The 27,771-nt window shown below is 43.3% G+C and overlaps 1 protein-coding gene across 1 annotated transcript in view; it reads left to right on the forward strand.

Annotated features, from left to right (window-relative positions):
- Positions 1–27,771, forward strand: part of KIAA1324L (KIAA1324-like ortholog) — a 102,822-nt gene that overhangs the window by 7,525 nt on the left and 67,526 nt on the right. Inside the window, exons 2-5 of the mRNA XM_015429441.1 lie at positions 17,975–18,095; positions 18,313–18,505; positions 18,879–19,026; positions 24,521–24,607. Of these exons, the coding sequence (XP_015284927.1) occupies positions 18,345–18,505; positions 18,879–19,026; positions 24,521–24,607 (396 nt within the window). The 5' untranslated portion in view covers positions 17,975–18,095; positions 18,313–18,344. The remainder of the gene's footprint in view (positions 1–17,974; positions 18,096–18,312; positions 18,506–18,878; positions 19,027–24,520; positions 24,608–27,771) is intronic.

Below are 27,771 nucleotides of genomic sequence, written 5' to 3' on the forward strand. Positions count from 1 at the left end.
AAATTTCTACTTTAATTTGGAAAGCCACAATAAATTTTAGATATAGGTTACTTAATGCTGAGAGCCTTCCAGCGCTTACTCGATAGGCAGCTCAAGAGTACTGTTGGTCTTGGTTGAATAAAACCATAGATTTTAAAATTGCACAACTGGCTCCTATGAGATCTTAAACCTCTCTGGTACAGAAGGAAAGAGTACTAATTATTAAGAAACTTTTAAAACATTACTTGAACCTATTACTTCATGATGCCAGACGGAAATGTTCCTTACTCCACCTGAGAATCAAACACTTAGCCGAATTTGAATTCTCATCCTATCTTTATATGCTGACGATACCTAAATTAAGATGGTTAATATATGCTTGCATGCTGTACTGTGCTACCTATAGCTCAGGAGACGGGGTGTTTTGCTGGGATTTTGTCAGACAATTTTTTTTTTGTGATTGCTCCTTGTCAATGGTTGATGTTTTCTTTTATTGCCCCATCACATTATTGCCAGGGAGAAATTTCTTGTGAAATGGTTGTTAAAATATCTAGCCTCTTCTTCTTCTTTTTTTAACAGCCCCAAAAGGGCTGAATTTTTTATTGCACTTTCTAAAAAACTACAAGAAATCAAGGGAGGGGAATCTATAAACTATGGGAGAAACTAAAGAAAACCACTAAAAACTCAAAAGATGAAGGTCATACATGCTTACAGAATTAGCTTTTTAAACAGTTAATATTTGTTAACGTTGAAGGTGAACAATCAAGGTGTCGCTTCTATGATCAATCCCAAGTGCCACAGGCAAAGAGCCCTTTAGCTCGCCCTTCGGCTCGTGCCAGAGGCTCGTGCCTCTGGCAAGGTGCTTCCTTAAATAGAGGCCTCCCCCAGCAGAGGTCAGGCAGCAGCTATTCAAATTCAAATTCACCCAGGCACTCAATCACAGGCAAAACAATGCCCCTTCCACTTCCTCTCAATTACAGGCAATCCCAGTCAAACAATGCCCGTTCCTCTCCCACACTCAATCAGCCAGGACTCTGCAAGAACTCTAAGTGCTTCCACACACTGCTAAACACAGTTTTCCCACAAAATATCCTTAGCTGAATTCTCTCAGCTGAAAGCAAGTAAAAGAAACCCACTCACCTCTCTCACAGCTCTCGCTCCTGCTCCTGCTCAGAGCTCAGCTGGTCTCCTTGGTGCATTCTGTGGACATTGACATGATGTGTGAATTTATAGTTGATTTTTGTGGAGTCCATATAAAATCATGACTCAGTGACAACACATGTTTTCAAATGCAGTTTTTGTGCCATGGCAATCCCATAAAGAACCAATCCCACAAAGAACCATAACTTAGGACAGGATATTTTGACCGATTCCCCACAAACAGCTGTGCTGCCTTCCCTTTTCCATTTGCCCCATTGCATTGGTCAGTTTCACACTATTTGCTGTGTGGCCGCATTTTGACCTGCATCTCCCACCAACTTCCCCCGCGTCTTCTCTATCTCAAAAAACAAGGTGCAGAGGAGAGTGACAAGGATGATCGGAGGTCTGGAGACCAAGCCCTATGAGGAAAGGCTGAGGGACTTTAGACTTTGGAATGTTCAGTCTGGAGTAGAGGAGGTTGAGTGGGGACATGATCGCTCTCTTGAAGTATTTGAAGGGCTGCCACTTAGAGGAGGGCAGAGAGCTGTTTCTGTTGGCAGCAGAGGATAGGACTTGCAATAATGGGTTTAAAGTAAGGCTGGGAAGGTACTGGCTGGATCTTAGGGAAAGCTTTTTTACAGTAAGAGTTGTGCAACAGTGGAATCAGCTGCCTAGGGAGGTGGTGAGCTCTCCCTCACTGGCAGTCTTTAAGCAGCGGCTGGACAAACACTTGTCAGAAATACTCTAGGCCAGGGGTGTCGAACTAATTTGTTATGAGGGCTGGATCTGACATAAATCAGACCTTGTTGGGCTGGGCCATGTGTGTAATAAAATGTAATGCCAGGTAGCAGAGATATAAACTTTATAAAGGACACAAACACAAAGATTTTCTTTACTTAAAATAAAAACATGCTTAAAACATTAGCACTCTTGCAATATTTTGTTTATTTAACAGTATCTGATAACTGACACCTCTTGCTCTGAATTATTGCATCAAAATGTCTGTGCTGTTGCAATCTTGAGTATGCTGTTCAAGTGTGTATCTGTAAGCTGCAAACCTACTTTTTATTTATTGACATTCACCACAGAAATCTCATGCTCAGGGTTCTGAGTCTAGGACCCAGGTTAAAACATGAAACGGCTGAGTGATTAAGAAAGTCTGGGGAAGCAAGCTATGATGCAGCAGCAGCAGCAGCAGAACTGGAAGCAGGAGATGGTCTGTCCCACTGTGGGCCTGATAGAAACCCTCTGGGGGCCTGATCCGGCCCACGGGCTGCATGTTTGACACCCCTGCTCTAGGCTAATCCTGCATTGAGCAGGAGATTGGACTAGATGGCCTGTATGGCCTCTTCCAACTCTGTGATTCTATGATTCTGTGCTTCTATGAATCTTCCCTCAGGTTCCAGGGCTGGGCTAAAAGCCAAATGATATCTTTTTGACAGGGTGGTACAGTCAGCCCTTTAAAAAGTCAATGAAGAAAACCCATATTACTTGAGGCAGCTCAGTCACGGAAGGGAACAAAACTTTTAGAGGGAAGAGTGAGGGGTCATGATATTTGGTGGCAGCGCCGTGATACAAAAGTAAAACCCACACTAGTTGGTCCCACCACTAATACATGCTTGTATATAATAAAATATTTTCTAAATTTGCGATGAATTACAACAAAATTCCTGTCAGAAATGGCACCACCTAATAAAACTAAAGAGGCACATGGAGATAGGCAGAAGAAGCATCTACTGAGGAGAATCCTAGTCAGGAATTAGAAATAATGAGAATGAAAATAGAACTGGCAAGAATAGAAGCAGAGAAAGCCAGGATTCAGGCCAAGGCAGAGAGGGCCAATGCTGAAAAAGAACAATTAGAATTAGCCACAATTCAGTCAGAACAAGAAAAAGCTAAAATGGCACAGCAGGAGAAAGAGAGAGATGCTAATAGAGAACATGAGAAAGAGATATAATGCTAATAGAGAACATGAGAAAGAGATATATCATCTGAAAATGCAAGAAATGCAGTTAAGGGCAGAATAACCAGTTCCACAGAGAAGTGGGGAAATTGCTTCAGTGGAACAAAAGACATTTCCACGTTATCAGAAAGGGGATGACATGGAAGCTTTTCTGTTCAGCTTTGAGAGACCTTTTAAAGATCTTCAGATTCCAGATGAGGCCAGAATGCTTTATTTGTGCTCACAGATATGTGGAGAACTGAGTGAAATTTACTCAGAAATAAGGGATGAAGAAACCTCAGATTATCTGTTATTTAAGGAAAAGGGCAGAGTTCAATTTTGTCTGATAACTGAACAGACTAGAAAAGCTTTCAGAGAAAAAAGAAAAGAAAACATATGCCTGGTTAGGTTGTCGTTTGCCAGTTCCAAACCTGCTAACCCACCCAGAGGGTGAGGAGGCAGGACTTGGTTGGCTGTGGGAAAAAAAGGACATCTACCCAGAGGCTGCTCTGCAAGGACCCTGCCAGGCTCCAGTCCAGCGAAAACCCAGCCTCTATCAAGAGTGTCCTTCTCTGTTCCCAGGTGGGGGAAGAGGTGGAGAAAAGGTGCGCTCCTCAGTCACTGGAAGAACAAATAGAAGTTGTCAGGGTGAGGTTTTGGTTTGACTCAGCTATTTTAAATATATTAGCTTCACAGACATTTGATTGCTGAGACACTGCAGAAAATTTATGAGAAAATAGGTACCGCAACCACTTTAAACAAACAAGCACTATCTCAGAATTCAGCAACTTATACTAACAAGGGGAAAGACATGAGATGTCCTTTTGGGCCAGTTATACTGGCCAGGAACAATATAAAATAAATGACCATTTTAGATCCATGCAGGGTTATTTTCAATATCTATCCTTTTAGTGGTTGAATTATTAATTGGGGAAACAAGTATCTGATCATTATTAGGTCAAAAATTTCAAAATGTGTTCTTTTTTGGGTGGGGTTGTATTTTTCATATGTGCATATGTGCGTGTGTGTGTGCACCTGGAAGTCATGGCGACCTCTGGTGACTGACCCCTACTGGGGGCCTGAAGGATATTCAGAGGGATGGCTGAATAAAGCCTGCCCCACCTCCCGACTGCTGGTATTCTAAGGAGGTCTCCCATCCAAGTATTGCCAGAATCGACCCTGCTTAGCTTCTGAGATCTGACGAGATTGGACTTGCCTGGGGTACCCAGGTCAGTGCAAAGATTTGAAAATATTGACTTAAAATATTATGAAAGATTGGCAGGCTCTATTCACACTGGCAGACTGATGCTTCCCTTTCTTTCTTTTTTTGCCCAATATCCAGTCTCAGATTATGGCTAAACTTTATGTGGCATTTCCCCCCAGAGATTTTTTAAAGTTCCAACTGTTATCTCTCTGTTCTCTACTAAATGTAGTCAGCTACATAGACCTAAGGATCTCCCCCCCCCCCCCCCCCCCCCCCCTAGAGCAGAATGAGAAAGAGAATCTGTTGACTGACTTATCCCCAGACAATCATAAAGGAAAATACTGGTTGGACCTTTAAGAAACATTTGCAATTCCATTTGTCCATGAAAGAAAAATATCTAGATGTACTTGGTGATAGCTTTCTAAAATCATTTGGAGCTCTTCCAGTTTTAGAGCAGTCAAATATGCAACAGCTTCAAACTAAATTAACTGAAATTAGACAATTATATGTAGATCATCTATATGTAGTGCATCTAATGCATTAAAACAAAATAATGTAGTGGAGGTAAAGGAAGCTGGTAAAACTTGTGACCACCCAAAAGAAGATAGACCTGTTACATTAGGGAAGCCTCCATCAGGCACAAATAAAGACAAACTTCTACATTCCCCTAAAATGAGGGGAGGAATTGTCTCCTACTTAGAGAATAAACTCCCTTGAGACACATCCCCCCCACATATGAGGACTGACCTTCAGCCCCTGTTCCCCTTGAACCAATAATCTAGATATGGCCTAAGAATGGTAGTGCTGTAACAGCTGTCCCAGGTATTGAACAATGTGAGAATTTATGACCACTCAAGGCAAATCAGTACAAAATACTGAATTGGATCATGGCCGGTTGGAATAGTAAAAGTCAGATGCCACGTATTATTTCATTTCTAACCCAATACAATATTATTTTACTTCAAGAAATGTGGACTTTAAATGAAGTTGCTCTTCCTGGTTATATTTCACTCACAAGGAAAGCTTTATAGGGAATGGGGGAGGGAGACCTAGGGCTAAATTAGCATGTCTAATAATCTCCACAGCATTAAACTAAAGTTTTGGTTTGTAATGATATAGTTTTGGATGTTTTGGTCACTCTGGATAATTTCCCCTTGATTGTTATTTCAATTTATTTACCTCCAGATGTTGGTATCATATCCATGAATGAAAATTAGAATATCTTAATACAGTTATATGATGAACTGTTGGAGACTCTTCCAGATATTATTTTAGCCGGCAACTTCAATGCCAGAGTTGGAAGCAAAAATGAAACTTTACTGTCTACCTGGTTGGGCTTTAACATTGATGATACTTTATTATCTTTAATATACTCAAGAGCATCGAAAGACACCAGTATTAATAGGGCAGATCTGAAGCGCTTTGAATTTTCTATATAGAGGCCCCGTTCTCACAAGGCGTTTTGGACCGGGAGTGGGCCAGATTGGAGACGGAGCAAACGGGCGCGATCCCACGCCAACATCTGGCTGGCGTGGCGCTCCCGTCTCCGATCTGGCCCTTTCCCCGGCTGCGGCGCGTCAAAAGTGAACCACCTACCGAGGTGGTTCATCCGGATGACGCGCCGCAAGCCGGGCCGTCGGATCGGCAGCGCGTCTTTGCGCCGGCGCATCCCCGACCCCTAGCCAAACTGCGCATGCTCCGACATGTCGGAGCATGCGCAGTTTGGCAGGCTCCCTATCAGGGCCCTGGTTTCTCCCTGGCGTCTGATCGCGCCGGGGAGAAAAGGCGCCGCGGCCAGGGGATCCGTGGGATCCCACCGCGGCGTCTCAACTTTGGCGCAGTTTTTAAAAGCTGCGCGTTTAGAGGCTTTTCCCCTGCCGTGTGGCAGGGGCCAGAGACAACTTACCATATTATGGGTATATGGAGATTGATCAAAGGGGTGACTTTACATTTTTTGGTCCCAAGGGGGCTAGTGTTATTGACTATTTCTGGTGGCTCCTGTTTTTCTTCATTTGATAAAGAGGTTGTCTGTTCAAGATTTCATGGGTGGGGATCATCTACCTGTTTCTCTTACTCTGATGCTACCAATTGAGGGCCACCTTCATTTAAGTGAGCAAAGACAACTGTTGCAGCAGGGTAATGAAATATGTTATTTTTATTGGCCTCCTCAGATAGGAGGAAACATAGTAGGATATTGTGTTTGATGGAAGATAGATTTATTAAAGATGAACTCTCTAGAGTTAATTTGTCCAAGTCTTCCATTGAGCTATTATATGATCTTTTTACTCTACTTGAGCCTTTTAACTTATGTTCACATAGATACAGGAATATGTCTGAGCCACCGAATAGAAATAACTGCTTTGACAATGAATGCAAAATTATGAAAAGAAGGGTTCAACAATTGCACCATGAATTTAAAAGAGATAATACCTTATACATTCTAGGGGTATTACTTCATCTAAAAATAGATACAAAAAACTAATTTAGGTTAAAAAGAGGTTAATGTCACCAATAGATGCATTTTATGATGTATAAGAGAAAAACCAATGATTTTATAACCTATCAAGATACGCTGAATCCACAAGGAGAAATTAAATCATGGCAAACAATAAAAGAGAAAGGAAAGAAAATACAATGGCTGGTGTATTTCCTTTTTTTTTTTTAAACCCCCAAGGGGGAAATTTTATTATTTTTCATAAGACTACTGAACTACAATGAAAAATATAGGAAGGGACTACAACTAGGGATAAAGGAAAGATACCCACACGAACTAAAAACCCAAGAGAAGGAGATCATTTCCGTGTTAAGCTATATGTTAGTAATAAAAGTGTTAGTCACACAATATACTTGTAAAGTTCTTGTTTTACTTCTATGTTAGTAAATTAATTTTTATGAGAGAACTTCTTGAGCATCTTCCTTGCTTCAAAGGGTGGTTTACAGAGTCCTTCTGCCCTTACTTCGGTTTTCTGTCTCTAAAGTCATATACAGTTTTCACTGCTCCTGCTTCGCCAACAGAACCCTCGTCCATTCCAGAAGTAGCAGAGTCACTTGATTTAGTTTCTTCATCTTTAAGGTCTTCCTCTGATCCCAGCTGATGTCTCAAAAACTCCTTAGCTTTGAAAATGGAGTCAATCTCTCTTTTATCGTTGATTTTAAAAATGACACCTTCAGGAATCACCAACCGATACTGAATTCCATTGGTTTGAAGAAATGAGATGAGCTCCTTGTAGCTTTTCCTCTTTTGACGTATTTCAAATGGAATGTCTTTTAAAGTTCTGATGGTTATATTCCCAGATTTCAGTGGATTTGCTGAAGTTGCCTTTCATATTGCATCTCTGGTCTGTCTTCTCGCAAATCTAACCACAATCTCTCCAGGCAGGCTATTTTTCTTTATATAATTGGATATTAGCTTTTTCCATTTGAAGCTGTAAAAAATGGGTTTCCTGAAGTTTTTGTGTTGTTTCCACATCTGTCACTCTTTTCTTCACTTTCTTATTTGCGGTGTCCATTTCTGTAACTTTTTCAGTATCTTGCTCCACTTTCTCCGTTTCTGCCAGCTGGTGCTGCTGTTGTGCAAAGTTTTGATTCAGTGTAGCCAGTTGCTGTTTAATACCACCGAGTTGCTCCATTACCGGCTTCAGCATATCTGCTAGTAACTTCATGACGTCTGCTCCCTCTTCTGGTCTTGGACTCTGGCTGCCTGGTTTCAGTTTAAACTTTCCTTGGGAAGCCGCCATGTTCCCTCTTTGTTTACAATTTCAAACCGCTTTGTCAGGGCTTGAAAGATTCGTCTTTTCGTTATCGGTACTCAAGTAAGTCTCTCAATATAGTCTCGCTGTTTGTTTCCCCCCTACCCCCTTCGCTGAATTGATCTGTCTCTGCGCTCAAGAGGCGTCCCTCCTTGTGCTCCACTTTTCCCATGGGGGGTACTCCGTTTTATCAAAATAATTAGTTTACTTCGAACTCACGTTAATTGTTGGTCCTTTCACAGACCTCGCTCTCTCATTCGTTGTTCCGCTCGATCTCCTGCGCTTGTCCCGGTCGAATTAGCTTGTACCATATGGTCACTCAGCGGTAGGACCATCAGGGCAGAGGGAAGCCTCTATTCTCCGGCATCGAGCCGTGGAAGAGGCTAGCCCTCAAAAGCCCTCTGGCCTGGAACCCATTGCAAGGGCTCCATGGGGTTGCCGCTTGAGGCAGCACCCCTCCTTACCGCTGGTGTGCTAATCGCCTCCCCGCGAGCTGGGGAGAGCGACCGCCATTGCCAATCCGCCAACCGGAAGTCCATGGCTGGTGTATTTCCAACTAATCTCTAGATACAAAGAAGCCGCCTATGTTTACAGAGGTCAGAAAAGAGACCCAACTGAATTTGAAAAAACAATTCTCAACAGAAAAATAATCTATTAGGACAAATCTACAAGCTTTTACTCCAATATGATACAGAAACTGAACAAGTTAAAATGTGTAAGTTGAAATGGACTCAAAATTTAGGGCGAGAAATAATATTTCAACAATGGGAAAACTTATGGATGGGAGGCATAGAATTTACTGCGAGTTAAGCATTAAGAGAATACTGGTATAAGATGTGCTTTTGATGATATTAACTCTTAAAGGTATTAAAAATATGGACAAGAACTATATAGGGACCTGCTGGAAATGTAGAGGCAGATGGCACCTTCTACCACATGTAGTGGACCTATAAAAAGGTTAAGAAAATTTTGGAAAGATATACATGTGAAGTTCCAGAAGATTTTAAAAATCAACTTTGAAATGAAACCAGGGACTATGTTATTAGGAATTCTTTATATTTATTTATTTAATTTGATTTTTATCCCATCCTCCCCGTGAACAGGCTCAGGCCGGGTTACAAAGTCACACAGTCTCAGCAACAGTAGTTAAATAAATAAAACAATAATTGAAACAGCAATCAAGCTTTGTGTTGCTATGCTCAGTTTAGGCTGATCATAGAGTCAGCGATTTCAGTAAGGGAGGCCAAAGATGGATTTTGGATGTCTGCTGCCTCAGCTGAAAGCTCGGTGGAACAGCTCTGTTTTACAGGCCCTGCGGAATAGTAATAAATCCCACAGGGCCCTGATCTCAAGTGGGAGCTTGTTATCACCAGGCTGAGGCCAGGGCAGAAAAAGCCCTCGCCCTGGTTTAGGCTAGTCGGACATCCTTGGGGCCAGGGACAACCAGTAAATGTTGATTGATTAAGCACAATGCTCTGCGGGACACATATGGGGAGAGACGATCCCGAAGAAATTGTCAAACTCAGCACTTAGTTTGCCATGATTTGTATTTCTTGTGCTTTTTGTATATTTGCTATGTGGGCGGGGGGCAGATTGGTGTGACTGTGTGTATGCGTATGTGTGTGACTGCTTCACTTTGCTTCGCTTACTTGGCTCAGCAACTGTCTCCATAAGAAGCCTCCCAAATTGGGAAGAATGTAAATGACCTTGGACGCTTGTTCTGCTTGCTTGGCTGTAGATAACAATGGTAGTCTTGCAGCATCCCGTTTTGCCGTGCTTCGAAGCCATACGTAAAAGACACTAGTTAAAATCTGGAGATTTTGCTTCCTGACAGGCCAATTGCGGACTTTCCCACGTCTGATCATTCCAGTGTGCAATCCTTCCTTCGGGATGGTCTGACGTCAGACCATCCCGAATGGGCACCATTTTACAAAATTCTTAGTGATATGCGCATAAACGTGTAAGCGCACGACAGCTGCAGAGCTCCGCTCAAACGTTCCGGACAATTTCATGTTTCTAAATGGACCGTGAATTTCATGAACTGCATTAATTAATTAAAAAGGTACCTAGAGAGAGGTACCACTAGTGGTGCTTTAATCATTCAACTCCGTGCATGCGCGGAAAAGCAAGTACACGTTGAGGCACGGGTGTGCATGCGCAAACAGAATTTTTTAAAAACCCAGACTGCGTGGCTCCTTCAGGTGGATGCCATCTAGACAATCCATCGCAGAGTATGCAGTCAGTAAGGGGAGCTGTCTAGTCGTGCAATGCTGGATAAAAAAGATCGGGATCAAATTAGAGCTGGGCCAATTGCAATATTAGCTGCCTGTCTGAATGCACCCACAGTCTCCCTGTTACATCACCAGCAAAGTTTAGACTTTCCCACTGATACTTTAGCAATCCTGTCAGGTGTAAGGTACTACCCATACATTATCTTAATTATATTTTCTCTTATACCTGTATTAGCTGATACTCTTGCCATATCCCTATGCAATCCCTGCCAAAGATTTTACGGGATAACTTCCTGTAAATCTTTTCCCTACCTGTTTTTTAAATTGTATTCCTAATTTTGGAATCTGCCCGAATCCCATAAATAACCACTACCAATTGTCTATGCAGTTCTCTTTGATCTAAAACGCATTTGAATCTATTAAAGGAGTGATAGATATCAGTTTGTCTAGATCTAGACTGAATGAAACTTCTTATTTGAAGGTATTGGAAGAAAGGCAATTAACTTTCACCAGCCTCCTGTTGTAACTCTCCATAGGATTTAATAGCATGATTATTAAGAAAATCAGAAAGTCTAATGAATTTTAAATTTTCCCATGCTCTGTTTGGAGGGCTTCTGAAAATTCTTTATGCTGAAATATTGGTGTATAAGGGAGTTGATCAGCCCTATTTTTTTACACAGATTCCATGCCCTTGCTAATGCCATATGATTATGCATAGTATCTTGATTTGCCCTTTGCTTGTTATATTTCTATATCCAGTTATTCAGTAAACAGGCAAGACCATATTGCTCTGATTCCCAAATCCTCTGTGTTTTGTCTAAACCAGTTAATTAAAGTAGACATTCTTGATGCCAAGTAATACCTTTCAAGACTTGGTGTGGAAATGCTGCCATTCTCCCATGTCTGTTGTAACATGCAGTTTTTAGTTCTAGGTTTTTTGTAATCCTAATATGAATATATTCATTATTGGCTGAATTTTATTCATCATTTCATGACTAACAAGCAGAGGTAGTTCCATAATTACAAAGAGACACCTAGTAGGATTTTCATTTCAATAATAGGAATACGTCCTAGCCAAGACAACTTGTATTTAGCCCAAATTTTTAAACCATTTCCCATTTTCTTAATTATTGGACATAGACTTTGTTCCATCATTTGGACAAACATACTAGGGACTAGAATGCCTAAATAATTTATTTTTTTCACTTTTCAAAGATGAATTAATTATTTCAGTTATTACACATTTATTGACTTCTGTTAGTCCTACTCCCATCAGCATGGACTTATCGTTGTTAATTTTATATCCAGAAATTGTTCCAGATTGCATTATTGTTTGATTTATACTCTGCTCCGAGGTCTTAGAATACTGTAATGTAAAAACAATATCGTCAGCATATAATGTTAACTTTGTAACATTTTCCTGGAAACTGATGCCTTTAATTCCTTCATGCTGATGCACCACTATTTCCAAAATTTCAACTGGTATATTAAAGAGAAGTGGTGAGAGCAGGCAACCCTGTCTGACTCCTTTCCCCAATTTAAAGAAAGTGGAGGTCTCATTACCATTCACTATTCTGGCTCATGGAGCCTTACATATAATATTTTAATCCATCTACAAAATCTACAGCAGAAAATCTGGTATGATAGAAAGGCCAGGGAGAGGTCTTTTAATAAAAGAGACTCTGGTTCTGAAGCCCCTTGAAGCAAATCAAATGGAGGCTTCCTGGTTTGGTCTATGTCAGGTGAAGGAGAAGATGGGGGACATAAGCTATTTGGTCTCTCCTGACGGCATTGATAAACTGTATCACATCAATATGATAAAGTGATTTTACAGAAGGATGTGGAGCTTTTTTGTCCCTTGATGTGGACCTTGTATGTCCCTCCTCAGGAAACGTGGACTAGAGGGGTTCTCTCCTGCTCCTCCTTGACCTCTGGCACTGAACTCCCAAGCTCAACTCTCTTGTTCGAAGCACCCTAGAGTCGGATTCGACTGGCTTTCGAGCAAGGGAACCTTTACCTTTTAATAACTGACTGCTATCCAGTTATATTCCACTTATCCTTAAAGACCTTCTTGAAAATCTTCTGGCTTTCCTAATTGTTAAGTAGAAAAATCCAACATGAAGGCCCACAGGAAGATGCCAGTCAACAGCAGTCCCATTTCTCTCTCAATTCCCGAGAGGCATCTCACCTTCAGTGTCTTTACAGGTGATGATCCATTTTCCTGAGTGTCTGTAGTGTACCAAAGGAGATGTGGACATCCTGGAGCAGAGGTGTTGAACTCATTTGTTACAAGAGCTGGATCTGACATAAATGTTACTTTGCCAGGCCAAGCCATATGTGCCATAAAATGTAACAACAGGTACTGGAGATTTTAAAATGTATAAAGCTGATTTCAGATGCCTAATGGATATAGCAGTTAACTTCAGAGTTAACACTCAAGAGTAAGGCTGTTCAACTGCTAAGGAGTACTTACCAAGGCGAGTGCGAGCATTTAAGCACACATTCAGAGACTTTCAAAAGGTTTGCGAAAAAGATGGCGGGGAAGAGGACGGGGAAAGAGAAACATCTGAAAGCAAAAGTAACTGAGAGCCCAAAACCGGAAGGAGCCAACGAGCCGGCAAAGACTTTGGCAGACTCCATGCACCACCTGCTGGACCAAATGAATAATCTTAAAGAGCAGATGACATCAATGACCCAGTGTATCATCATTCAACAAAATCAGATAAGTGAGACTCTGAAAATGATGAATCAAACAAATGAGAAGGTGAAAGAAGTGGACGCCACTACCCAAAAGGTGAAGAAGAAAGTACAAAAACTGGAAAAGAAGCAAGTTTCTACAGAAGAGCAGTTGCTACAATTACAAATGGAAAAGGCTAATATGATCCTTCGCTTTCAGGACATGCCAGAGACTAAGGGAGAGAATCTGAAGGAAATGATGAGTGAAATACTGGCCCCAGTGACAGAGATGAAGGCAGAATTTTTGTTAAGCGAAATGGATGTGGCCTACAGGTCATATTCAGGATACATAATGAAAAATAATCTGCCTGGGGAAATTGTCGTAAGATTCTCAAAGAGGCATGTAAGGGATGCAATCCTGAAAGCTGTATCTGGAGCACCACTGAGAGTGGGGGAGAGTACTGAAGGATATTCCATTTGAAATAAGAGCGGAGAAAGAAATATAAAGACCTTGTTCTTTTTCTTCAAACAAATTCAACTGGATATAGATGGCTAATTCCAGAAGAACTTCCGGAGAGGACTCTCTGTCAGAGAAAGGGGCAGCAGCTCCTAAAAGTCCTTATAAATTGCGGAAGAGACTGGACAAGAAGAAGTGAAGGCTGAAGGACTCTGAATTGTACCTTTGAAAAATTTTGAATTGAGATGCTTTGGGGTATTTCCTTATATCAGTTAAATTTAAGATGTGGGAAAAGTTAGCAGAATATGTGACTCAGTTTGTAATGAGATTAATATGATTAAGACTAGATGTGTATTCAAGCTGATTAGAAGATCTCCTCTCTTGGGTTTTTAGTCAGTAGTGGGTAGTTCCCTCCCTTATTTCTGTTATAGTTTGTAGTTTTAATAAAAATGCAATAAAAATTCCCCATTAAAAAAAAACAAATGAAAGAAGGGGAGCAAAAAAGAAAGAAAGAAATCCCTCCCCTTCCCAAATCCTGCCCCTCCTCAGGCTCCACTCCCAAAATCTTCAGGTATTCCCTAACCCAGAGCTGGGAACCCTAAGAAAATGATGGCTTTGGAAGGTGAATTTATGGCATAATGCCTCACTGAGGTCTCTCCTCTCTTCTCCCCAACCTTGTCCTCTCCGGGCTGCACTCCACAAATCTCCAGGAATTTCACAATCCAGACCTGGCACCCCTAATCAAAACACACACACACAGAGGAAAAAGATGTTGAGTACATTGCACAAATAAGCACCAGGCTGGTCTGTGTTATGACAAACCAAGGACAGCCGATTGACTTCTTCCCATGTTCTGTAAAACAGTGCATTCAAAACTTAAGGCTATGTCTCTGATGCTCTTCAAAACCACAACACCAGATGATGACTCACCTGTCTGAATGAGCCATGATTCATAATACACCACAGAAAAGGTGTTTGTAATCCCTCATGTTACCATGAAGGCAGTGCTTTGCAATGGGGTCTGTTTACACATGCAGCTACAAGCCATTGGGCAGAGAAAATGCACGGGTGAGACAGCCCTCAAAAATTTAGTCTGAGGATTCTATCTGCAATGGTTATTCTCTACATGGAGTCAGTTTGTCATGGTGCTAACATTTGATGCTTAAAAACGATGGCTTTGTCTTTAATAATGTGTGTGGTGGAAGAAGTTTGGTCAGTGAGCATTCTTTTGGGAAAACAGTGCTGTGCCGAGAGAAGTTTCATCTAATAATTAATTTAAGCTATGCTGCCTCCCTTGGCTCATTGCTTTCAAAAACAATCTAGAATGAGAAGTTTATTGTTGTTTTTTTATGTGTGCCTAATGTATCTTTCTATAGCTTCACTTTTTTTTTTTAAAAAAAGGGCAGACTCCAGCAACATTTGTTTTATTGCCCAAACATTAATCCTACAGTATGAATGGTACATAGCAACTTGAATTTCCTAGCCCAGTTGCAGGGATTTTTTGGGGGAGGGGGGAATGCATAGAGAAGCTCTATAACCTTTGAATGTTAGGACATTGTCACCTGCACATTAGTAAACATTGCCCCCAAAGTACTGCCACTTACCACAAAAAAGCACCCGCAAACAAAGAACAAAATGTCAGAAACTTTACTGGAAATCTACTCATTTTGCCATAAGGGATGCTTTTGTATGCTAGCTAATAAATTGCATTAGAGGTAAAAAAATGCCCCATAGGTTTTCCTCAGAAAGCATTGCTCTGGAAAAATAATAACTTTAAATATTTTGTTTTTATTAAGCAGTATTTTGTAAGCCGCTTTAGGCAGGTTTCCTGGAAAGGAAGGATGAAAAATTTCTAAATAAATTAATAAATAAAATGGTAGCCCCCAATATAATTTATTTTTTTTAATTTGATTTGATTTTTACCCTGCCCTCCCACCGAGACGGCTCAGGGCGGCTAACAACATTAAAACCAATAAAATAATACCTCTAAAACAGTCTATACAGTACATTAAAATTGAAATTTACACACAGTACAACATACCCATGGCGGCAACCATAAAGTGCTATCAAACTTGGTCTGGGTTAATTGAATGCTTGGCGGAATAGCTCCGTTTTCACCGCTCTCTGGAACTGGCAGAGGTCCCGGAGGACGCGGATCTCATGGGGAAACTGATTCCATAGTATTGGTGCTGCCAAGGAGAACACCCTAGTTCTAGTAGATGTCAATTTGGCGTCCCTAGGGCCAGGGGGGACCAAGCGGTCCTGTGACTCAGATCTCAGTGCTCTCGGGGGAACGTGCGGGGAAAGGCGGTCCCGCAGGTAGACAGGCCCCAGACCATAAAGGGCTTTAAAGGTCATAACCAGCACCTTGAAGCGTATCCGGAACGCTATTGGCAGCCAGTGCAGTGCCCTCAGCACCAGTTGGATGTGTTCCCTCACAGGGGCACCCACCAACAACCTAGCTGCGGCATTCTGCACCAGCTGCAGCTTCCGAAGTTGCCCCAAGGGCAGCCCCATGTAGAGAGCATTGCAGTAGTCCAACCTCGAGGTGACCATTGCATGGATCACTGACGCCAGATCATTGCATTTGAGGAAGGGGACTAACTGCCTAATCAGCCACAGTTGGTATCAATCAATCAATCAATCAATCAATCAGTTTATTACGGTCAAAGACCCATCAGACAGCATACAGAATCAAAAACAGTTTCCAGATTATCGTAAGACATTACAGAGAGGGGGGAAAAAACAAACAACCAAACAAACATCTCAAAGGAGTATTAAGGAGATGCTTATGGTTTGTAATTGCAATTAAAAGAAATTTAGCAACATTCCTTGAAATAGCCGTGGATTTGTCCTCCAGTAAGTGTTTCAGCAAAAGTTCCTCGGACTGGATTACTAATTGTCCTTGAAATCTAAATGACCTTAATAAAGGCGTAATTAAAAGGGCTCTTTCTTCTGCATAGTGAGAGCAATGAAATAATATATGGGGGAGGGTCTCTATTGACTCGGAAGGGTATGAGCAAAATCTCAGATGTCTGGGGATATGTTGAAATCTTCCGGAAAGAACTGCAGATGGAAAACTGTCAAATCTGGCTCTGGAAAAGGCCCATCTATGATTTGGGTTGGAAATATTAGCTAGGTATGAAGGAACAGACATTAAAGTTTTGGATTTCAGAGATTTGTAAAAAGGCGGAAGTGCGGCATAAGCTGTTTGTAACTCAATATTTCTGAGACGCTGGTAAACAGTGGTTTTTGCCGCAGATGGTAGAAGGCTGCCTTGGCAGTGGCTGCTACCTGGGCTTCCATTATCAAGGAAGCATCCAGGAGCACTCCCAAACTCCTGACCCTTGGAGCTGGCACCAATGGCGCCCCACCGAAGGCCGGAAGTGGGACCCCTACCCCTGTACCGCTCCGATTTAGGCATAGGACCTCCGTCTTCGTCGGATTTAGTTTCAGTCGACTCCGTCTAAGCCAGTCCGCTACGTCCCGCAACGCCCGGTCCAGATTTTCCAGGTTAGAGCCAGACCGGCCGCCCAACAACAGATAGAGCTGGGTGTCATCAGCATATTGATGACAGCCCAGCCCATGACTCCGGGCAATCTGGGCAAGGGGGCGCATATAGATGTTAAACAACATCGGCGAGAGCACAGCTCCACACTCTACTGGGTGCCTCTGGGACGAACTCTCACCGAGCGCCACCCTTTGTCCCCGGCCTTGGAAGAAGGAGACAAGCCACTGCAAGGCGAGTCCCCGAATCCCCACGTCGGCGAGGCGGTGGGCGAGCAACTGGTGATCGACCATGTCGAACGCAGCCGACAGGTCCAACAGCAGAAGTGCCGCCGTCCTGCCCCGATCCAGGTGCCTACAGAGGTCATCTGTGAGGGCCACCAGTAATGTCTCAGTCCTGTGGCCCGGGCGGAAGCCGGACTGAAATGGATCCAGCGCGGAGGTGTCATCCAGAAAGGCCTGCAACTGTGCCGCCACCGCCCTCTCTATTACTTTGCCTAAATAAGGCAAATTGGACAACGGCCGGTAGTTGGCCAAATCGGCTGGATCCAGTGCTGTTTTTTTTAGTAGAGGGCGGACTGTCGCTTCCTTGAGAGCCTCCGGGAACTGGCCCTCCAAGAGGGATCTGTTCACAATATCCCGGAGTGGACCTCGCAACCCCTCTCGGCCAACGCAGACGTCCTAACCTGGGACCTTCTGCGTGCCAAGTAGGCGCTCTGCCACTGAACCATGTCTCCCCCCCTCCAAAACTCTTTACCATTTTGAAAGTGACAAAACCAGCATTCCACAACACCTTCTCTGCCCTTCGCCTCTTTTTTGGAACTTCCCAGCTTTGCTTTATGGGGACATGCTCATTTGAAAAGGTAACAGCCAAGATAGAGCATTTTTATGGGTCTTAGTGGCTTTTATAGATCTACCTGCAGGCCCGCCTTTATAGCAAGTAGTAAACTACACCTGTTTGACTCTAATCTTAACTTTGTATCTGTCCAGAAACTGGCAGTTCATTATTTTTACATGAATGCTTTTTCTTGTAAAGGGGTTTACTTGGTAAATATGATGGAACTGAAGTAAATGTTTAATTGCTTGCAGGTGGACTACCACTTTGAATACACGGAGTGCGATAGCAGCGGATCCCGATGGAGGGTAGCAGTCCCAAATCTGGAAGTGGAATGTTCTGGTTTACCTGATCCCATCAAAGGGAAGGATTGCAGTATGTTTTCCCATATTGTTGATGCAACTCTCGTATAGAACTTCTTTGTTGTTTTGCTTACAGAATCAAGCATGATTTCATGTTTGTGATCTGACTCAGATGAAAAAACTCATTCGAGGCTTGATGAATGAATGAGCTTGTTAGAAAGCATATGTTTGAATTCACATTGAATTACTTTCTGGTGCCGTTAATTGGTCATCACTGTTTGCTTTCTCAGCTTTTTCGTGTGCTTCTGGGGAGTATCTAGAAATGAAGAACCAGGTATGCACTAAATGTCCTGAAGGAACTTTCTCTGTTGGAAGTGGGATCAAGTTTGTTGAATGGGATGATCTGCCAGCAGGATTCACTAATATGGCCACTTACATGGATTCTGTGGATGGATCGGGGAATAAAGCAGAGAGCTGCAGCAAGTAAGACCCTTGTGGATTTTTCCATGGCCAGTGATATCCTCTTCCACAAAGTACAACTGTCCTGCTGGCTTATTTTTTGTTTTTCTTATACCACTCTTCCCAAAGCAGCTTACTTGTGTCTTCACCTGGGCACTGACCCCGCCCCCAGCGTGCCCGGCGTCATAACGTCACTTCCTAGTGACTCGCACGCCGGGGGTGGGGTTCCCCCGGGGCCCGATTCCGCAGCGGCGGAAATCGGGCCTCCAAAGCGGGGGTTTACCCGCCCTCCACCCCCACTCGGCAGCCCTACTTATTCAGTAGCTTACAGGCTGTGGAGCCCTCCCCATTGCTTGCCTTCTAAAACCAGGCTTGTTTTTTGCTCCTGTTTGTCCAGATCTTCATGGAATCCTCGTGGGAATTATATTGAGTCAAACAGGGATGATTGCACCGTCGCCTTGATCTACACCGTGCTCCTGAAGAAGTCTGGTTTTGTCACCTTTGAATACCAATATAGTGACAAAAATATCATCTTTGAGTTTTTTGTAAGGGCCAGTTTGTGCACTGAATTGAAGAAGCAGTATTTGGAAAAGTGCTTTGTCAGTATGTATTGGATTCCAAAGGAATAAATGGGGGAAGTGGAGACTCTGAATCACAGCCGAGGGAGCACAAACTGTTTTAGGCTGAGAGATAGGACAGGAATCTTTAAAACAAGTAAGCTGCAATGTAGACCTAGCATGCTACCAGTAGAGAGTGTCTGTGATGACTGCTGTTGTATGAGCATATCGGGTATGCATATCTGGTGGTAGCAGTATTCCCATGGCTTGAAGTAGTTTTTCCATCTGCAGTTGCAGTGTATTTCAGGCAGGAATTGACTGACTGTTTACAAGTCTGCTTAGCAGTATAGATGGCGCCTCAGAGTACATGTGAATGCTTTGGGTTGCCTGGCTACCAATCCTGCCTGGCTACCAATTCCAGGAAAAAACTGGAATGCTGTGGTCTGTACTACCCACTTCAGTCAATATGTTTGTTGCAGCATTCTACACCAATTGACGTGTCGGAACATTTTTCAAGGGTAGCACCACCTAGAGTACATTGCAGTAATCTAATCCAGATGTAATCAGGGCATGTGCCACAGTGGCCAGATCTTTCTGCCCAGGAAAGGCTGCATCTGACTAAACAGTTGAAGCTAGTAAAAGGCACTCCTGGTCACAGCTGCCACCTGCTTATCCCATAGTTGGCCTAGGTCCAAGAGCACCCCCAGACTAAGGACCTGTTCCTTCAAGGGGAGAGCGATCCCATCCAGAATGGGTAACACTTTAAATGTTGGGTCACACCTTCCACTCAACTTTCTACTCAACTGTCTTTTCAGAATTAAACTTCTGTTTATTAGCCAGCATCAACGCCAAAATTATTTCCAGGTTCCAGTTTAGGGTTTCTACAGCTTCTCTGGTATCAGCTGGAAGGGTAAGTTAGAGATATAGTTCACTCTGTGAACTGAGGCAGATTGAAGAAGAGAGAAGAAGAGATTGGATTTATATCCCGCCCTACACTACCCAAAGGAGTCTCGGAGCGGCTTACAATCTCCTTTCCCTTCCTCTCCCCTCCCCACAACAGACACCCTGTGAGGTAGGTGGGGCTGAGAGAGCTCTTTCGAGAACTGCCCTTGAGAGAACAGCTCTGAAAGAACTTGTGACTGACCAAAGGTCACACCAGCAGCTGCAAGTGGAGGAGTGGGGAATCAAACCTGGTTCTCCTAGATTAGAGTCCACACTCCTAGCCACTTCACCAAGATGACACCACAAGCACTGGATGAATGTATTTTTCAGGATCACTGTCTGCATGTCTTTGCACTCACGGAACCTGTAAAGGTTGAGTGTTTGTCTGTTTCTCTTCCATGGGCATTCAGCAAACCTATGTTGGCCACGTATGGCTCATTTCTTTCTGCTGGTGACTTGTATTCCTAATTCCATAGGTGTCCTATGGGTATCTTGCGTGTTGGGTAGATTGCTCAGTGGAATAGATGAGTACTTTTAATAAGTGGCTAAGCATAAGGTGGATGGTAGCACAGGTTTCTCTCACCCTTGCTGAATCTTTCTCTGTGAAGAATGAATTGTGCTTTTTGCAGTCTCCCTACCTCTGACTGGCCTTAATTAAGACTTTCAGGCCAAGGTGAAGAGCCCTGGGTCTGAAACTCTGTCTTTATTTGCATACAAGGCATCCAAACAGGGACAGAGTAAGCAGGCCAGCCTGAGAGCACCATCGTTCACTGGCTTCAGTAGCATCTATGATGGACCCCTGTATCGCCCCAACTGTCTGGCAGATATTTCCCACCAAAACTTCAGTTCCCCTCAGTGTTTGAGTCGCCATACAGTAGCATGTATATCTTCTCATTCCCTTTTATATAAACTTGAAACTGTCTCACCCTTAGTTTAGATATTGGTTTAGGCTTTAGAAGAAGAAGAACAGGAGGAGAGACTGGATTTATAACCCGTTCTTCACTACCTGAAGGAGTCTCAGAGTGGCTTACAGTCCCCTTTCCCTTCTCCTCCCACAACAGACACCCTGCGAGGTAGGTAGGGCTGAGAGAGCACTTTCGAGAACTGCTCCTGAGAGAACAGTTCTATAAGAACTTATAACTGATGCAAGGTCACGCCAGCAGCTGCATGTGGAGGAGTGGGGAATCAAATCCGGTCCTCCCAGATTAGAGTCTGCGCTCCTAACCACTACACCAGACTGACTCTCATGGCCCTGTACAGGAACTTGAGGGAAAGACAGGAGCTGTCCTGTTTTATAAACCCTTGTGAAATGGCGCTTGAGGTAAATTAATTTTCAAAAACAGAATAAAGATTTTATTACACAGGCAGGGAATATATGTATGATAGGAATAGTGAAGGTTTTGAGATTGCTGAGTTAAAAGCTTTCTAATGTTTACAGAGGTGAATTCTTAGAATATTCAAGAGAGTGTATTTGTAGTTTTGTTTCAAGGTTTTCTAGTTCTTTCTTTGAGAGGTACTTTGTTTAGTATTTTTCAGCACTAACACAGTTTTTATTAATGTTTCTTCTGGAGGCAGCATTTGCTTAAAGTTTCTAGATTTCTTCCTTCAGAGTTCTAGGTTTCCCTTTAGATATTACAGCTTTTCACTAACTCCTGAAGTGTCTAAGCTTCTCCCCTTTATCATAGACCAGGGTTCTCTTCCCAACCCCTTTCACTGACAGGAAGTTATTCTCCTTGTCCCTAAGAAGCAATAACTCCTTTTACTATTTGGCTTATATGGGAGTTCACTGTAACTACCCAGATCTTGTGCCAAATCCTTCTCCAGTATCCTTTGTCTGTATAAGGCTGTTCTGTAGCTTTCTGACTGAGAATCTAAATTCTCCCTCAGAGCAGTTTTAATATATTTAGGACAATGGGGTTTCTTTTTGTTATGTACTGAGCCTGAACCATACCTGGAAACTGACTAAGCTTGTACACCAGAACAATAGATAGCCAGGATCCTGAAATGGGCCTATTGAGCAGGAGTTGTAATGTAAATACCCTATCACGGGGAGTGTGTGTGTGTGGGGTGTGGTGTTTTGCACGCATATAAGCAGGGCTCCAGCCCTGCTAGAGTTGTCTTAGAGTTAAGCTCAAATCACTAATAAACTATGAGCTGATCACTATATGCGTCTCGAACCCAGTATATTTCACTCTTCTTCTTTCTGTAGAAGTACTTCTCTGCCTATCACCTGTCAGAAAACACTGACTCCGAAATGTCTCTTCTCTCAGAAGCCAAACCCTCTGGCTACTGATCCAGATGTTAGTTTTCAGACAAAGACCAAAAATGTCTCAAAAGGTGAAAGACCAAATGGTGACAGCGCTCTTTTCCCTCCAGATCAGCTGTTTTATTTCCTCCCTCAGCTGCTGTTGGCCAATCAGAGAGACAGTAGAGCAATCAATCACATAAATTCTTACCTAGGGAAGATTAACTCATGAACTCCCTGATTCTCTGACACAAGCAGCCTTTTAAAAAGCCTGTTTTTCTCAGCAGTCTGTCATACCATCTATTACACTTTGCTAATACAAGGGATGTGTTGTATTAGCAAATGTGTTCTGTTTTTAACCGTATGAAAATGGGCGATGGCTAAAAAGGAAGCCACAAATGATTCTGCTTCAGTTCCATAAATTTGGTTCCAGATGCATTCATGTTATAGCTGCTTGACTGGGCAGTGACTGATTTTTCTCTCACAGAAAAACAAAAGCATTGCTAGTCTGATGTATGTTGTTCAAAGCTCATCTAGTAGCTTCTTACTACTTCAGACAAATCATCTTTAAAACTTACTAATAGGGAATGAGCGTACTATATTGAGTCAATGAGTAGGACTTACTTCTGAAGCATGATGGTCAGGATTGAATGCACAGTTGATATCTTCCAAGGCAGTGAATGGGTTTTCATATAACTTCCACTACTCTTGGAAGATCTGTCAGTCTTTACCAGAAGTCCATAGTTCAGTTCAACACAGAGTGCCACTATAATATGATGGTTGAGGTGTTGGTCTCGGATACAGGAGACTGAGGTTCAAATCCTACTCATCTGTGGAGCTAGGGAAACTAGGGCTGTGATCACATGCATCTTTAGATCCGACATAGCTGCAAATGCCTAAAGGAGACAATCAGACAGCAACATCTGGGAAACATCCCGCAGTCGTCAGCAACCTGTGCTGCTCCGTCACAGAAGCAGAGTTAAAAGACACCGGGGAAAGTCCAGCTCTAACTGGTTGTGACAGGCCACGGATGGACTTCCCCCTGTCTGATCATTCAGGCATGCTCTCATGCAGTCGGGATGGTCTGATTATTTCATCCTGACTCTGTACGGTTGTTCCCCACCCCCCGCAGTATGTCCATCATCACAAACTCCATAGCGAGCCCTCAATGCGGAGGTGCAATTCCTCGATTCCTCGTTTAAGCGCATGGGACACAAACGGGGGGGGGAAGACCCACCCGTGGTTGCATGCTGAACCCACAGCTTCAAAGGGAAGTGTGATCTCGCAATTGCATGTCGGATTCCTCCGGAGGAAATAGCCTCACTCCTCCTCCGCTCCAACTGGCTTGTGTGACCGCAGCCAAAGTGTCTTGCTTCAGTGGGAGACCTCCTGACCTACCTCTCCATTGCCTGCCAACCCACCAGCGGGTGGCAGAAAAATGTTTTAAAAAGCAGCATCACACTGATGGCCCAACATCACTTCTAGCAAGTACCTTAAGGTGATATCACATTGCCAGTGTGATGCTAATATGACAGTCTAGGATTCAGGGAAAACTGTATGAATCCTAGAGTGTCAATTCAACATCAATCCAGAGGTGTGATGTCACTTCTTGGTATTTGCTGGAATTGCCGTTCTGCTGTCTATATACCACCATTCCCCTCCCCGCCCTGCCCCTCCTCTCTTCCCAGCCTACCTGAAGCTAAGTGGATGATTTTGAGTTGGTAACTCTCTCTCAGTGTACCCAGCCTCAAAGGGTTCTTCTGAAAATAAACCGAGGAAGGGTTCGATAGCTATGCTATTCTGAGCTCCAAATCGACCAGATAGAACTTCTTTCAGCTTTGTCTTCCCCTTTGTATGTGGGGGTGGGGTTGTCAACTGACCAGAAAGCTCCCCCCCGCTTTTGTGATGGGAGCCAGAAAAACAGTGCTGTTCTCCCCCCACCAGTCCATTTGTTCTGCATTGCTGCTTGAAAGCCCCTTGCTGGGATTTCCATACGTCAGCTGTGACATGACAACACCTTACACAGATATGACGCTGTTAGAGTCAGGTGGGCAGCCATGTTGGTCTGAAGTAGTAGAACAAAGTTTGAGTCCAGTGGCCCCTTTAAAGACCAACAACGTTTTATTCAATGGATGAGCTTTCGTGCACATGAAAACTCATACACTGAATAAAACTTTGTTGGTCTTAAAGGTGCCACTGGACTCAAACTTAATTCTACATGATGCTGTTGCTACTGCTTTTGGTTTACAGAAAATTAACCTGATATTTGATCGTTCCTGTTGTTTCAATTGACAGGTTCAAAATGACCAGTGCCAAGAGATGGACTCCACAAGTGATAAGTGGATGAAGTTAACCAAAGATGGTGAATGGGGCTTCCATTCTGTGAGTACGACTTGGCCTGTTTGCTTTCTGGCAGGGGTTTAAAAGAGGTAGCTCACCAGCTGCCTCAGAGTAGCTTGTGTGTCCCCTAAAAGACCTGGGAAAAGATTGTGAGAAGGTTAGTTCTAGGCTTTTAAGTTTTTTTAAAAAAACTTTATTTTGTCTGTGGTTGCTTAGTTGGCAGCTTCCTTTCTGGTGTATTTCCTAGTCAAGGTTCAGTTTCCAGGACAGAACAAAAATTTGGTAATGTGCAAGGGTTGGAGGAGTAGCTCAAGATAAAGGAAATGTCAACAGCCCCATCTTATAGATACCATGGAACCCTGGTTTCATCATATATTTATTTAGGCTATTTATTATCCATTTTTCTCATGGGGACTCAAGGTGAATTATGCATAGAGTCAGTACAGTCAACAAAATTAACATTTAATACCCAATGCATTAGGATTTTAGAAGTCTGGAACCATCAGGAAGAACAGGCATAGCATAAGTATGCAAACCCAATTAACAACAATATTATTTTTTACGCAAAGTACAAACATGCTTAAAATATTAACGCTCTTACAGTATTTCCTTTATTTAACAGTCTTTGATAACTGACACCTCTTGCTCTGAATTATTGTATCAATGTCTGTGCTGTAGCAATCTTGAATATGCTGTTAGGTGTGTATCTTATCTGAGAACATACTTTTGATTTATTGATATTTATTGCACAGAAGAGCTGTTCACAGATGTACATTGTCCCAAACATAGGTTTTTAGAAGCAAAAGCCTTAAACTGGGATAATTTGGACCCCAAAACTGGTAACATTTGCCAGTGCCAACTTCAGAAAGCTTATCCTTCAGTACAGCATTACACTGCTCCACTATATACCTGCAATTTTTGGCATCCTTTCTTTGGTAGGTGGGGAGCAATGTTCCCTCTAAGCCGTGAAGTCTTGTGAGCAAAAATTCTGCTTTGTGAGCTACTGGCATGAAAGTTGTGAGCCAACAATTTGGCTACTGCATAAATTACTTTGCTCTGGAGCCCTCCTTCCTGAGCTAAGACAAAAATGTGTGAGCCGGAGGCTAAAAAACATTGAGCTGGCTCGCACTAACTCAGCTTAGAGGGAACACTGGTGGGGAGCACTGTGAATGTCCGATTTTGTTTAATTGTACTGACTCGCTATGTGTAATCTGCCTTGAATACGTCTTCTACCTTAGAGAAACTTCCTATTCCCCCCCCAGCCCCCACGCAAGTAATCCTAGGGGTCTTCCTCCCTTTCTGAAAATACACTTCCCCACTAAACTAGATCAGCAACTTTTTCCTCTGCAACCCTGGAAGCATTTTTACGTGTGAAGCAGGGTTTCTTCCCCACTTAGAGAGGTCCACCTCCAAATGTACACATATAATATAAATTCTCCAAGGAACCGGAGCCACCACCCTCAACACTTGCTCAATCCACCACAAAAATCATGAACCCTCCACGGATTCACCTCTGTGTGATTCGTCCACACCAATCCACTGTCTTCCAAACCTTCCCACTGACTACTCCTTTCCTTGCACTTCAGTTCCACTTAGGGACCTGACTTTCCACAAAGACACAAATACAGCCCATGGTGCTGAGGTTTGAGCACCTGGACTAACTGGAAGGCCCAGGTTCATAAGCCCCACTCTAACACGGAAGTTGCCGGGTGACTTTGGGCCAGTCACTCTCTCAGCCTAACATACCCTGCACAGTTGTGAGATCAAAAACATAGATGGGGAGAATGATGCTTCTAAATTGCTTTGGGTCACCATTTAGGGAGAAAAGCAAGGTACAGATGCCTAGAAAATAAAAATGATGCAACAAAATCTCATTAAGTCAGGTGGCGCAAGACTCCTTTTTTTTTTATTTTAGCCTCCGACTACACCCCTGCTCTTGCATGCCACCCCACCAACAAAATACTCAGCACCTTCCCTCACCTCAACAGCTATATTTCTCCTCCTCTCCCATGGCTTTCCAAGAGCAGTTCCCACCATGCACCCCCTTGCATGCATTTCAACCTTTCCCTTCATGCCCCTCTCTCCAGTCCCTTATACCCCTCTTCCCAGATACACTTTGGCATTCCCATTCCTACCCCGAATGCCTGTTTCCATCAGCATTTCCCCATCACCACCTTTACACATAATGACTTTCTCCCTTCCGTCTTCTTTGTCCTCTCTCCTCCCAAAGGGCCACTTCTCCAGCATCATGATGGAGAGAAAGCGAGAGAGGCAGGCAGAGGAGAAGAAGGTAGCGGCAACAGTGGTGAAGGAAGTAGCTCCTGCTGCTGAAGCGAAGGGGGAGGCCCAGCACACATGCACAGTGATGGGGAGGCGGTGGCCCCCCCACCTCTGACAGGAGGAGTAGAGGGGGTGATGGCCATATGTGCAGTTTGGCTTAAATGAATGAGAGAAAGGGGAGACCCTCCAGCCAGTTGACCTGACCTGGGTCTTTTCACTGCTCTTGTCACCACTGCCACCACCCTCCTCTTCTTTGCTCATGGGCTGAATAAGAGACTTGGACTGGCTGTTCCAGCCCTTGACACCCCTGCATTACGTGGTATAGAAATTACATAGTAGGATCCTACTTACAACAAGCTACACACAGCAGTATAGAGCAAAGTCCCTAATCATTTATTCAAGTAAGTTTGTTAACCCTTTTGTACTGTGCAACCTGTGCAGAAGAGCTTTCTTGAATAGTTCAGTTTTGCATAGTTTGTGGGAAGCCAGGAAAGAGGGAGCTTCCCTGATCTCCTTGGACAGGCCATTCCACAAGGTGGGAGCCTCAATGGAGAAAGCATGTGTATGGGCAGTTGTTGATGTAGCCCATTTGCAGGTTGGCACCTGCAGAAGCCCCCGCTGGCATAAGCGAAGTTGTTGTGGCAGAGTATAAGGGGAGAGGCAGTCCTGGAGATAAGAGGGTTCAAGGCCATGAAGGGCTTTGTATGTGATAGTCAATACTTTACACTGAGTCCAGTAACGAATGGACAGCCAATGGGGTGTCTGCAGAATGGGAGTAATATGCACGCTCTGTCTAACTCCCTCTAATAGCTGGGCCAGTCGCCATGAATGGATGATGAAACACCACACTTTGCTTTTTGCTCCATCCATTGTCCTGAATCTTCAACATACTCCCCACTCCCCTGTTTTAGACACTCTCAAAGGCC

The sequence above is a fragment of the Gekko japonicus genome, unplaced genomic scaffold (assembly GCF_001447785.1).
Source record: "Gekko japonicus isolate JY-2015 unplaced genomic scaffold, Gekko_japonicus_V1.1 scaffold169, whole genome shotgun sequence".
NCBI classification, from domain to species: domain Eukaryota; kingdom Metazoa; phylum Chordata; class Lepidosauria; order Squamata; family Gekkonidae; genus Gekko; species Gekko japonicus.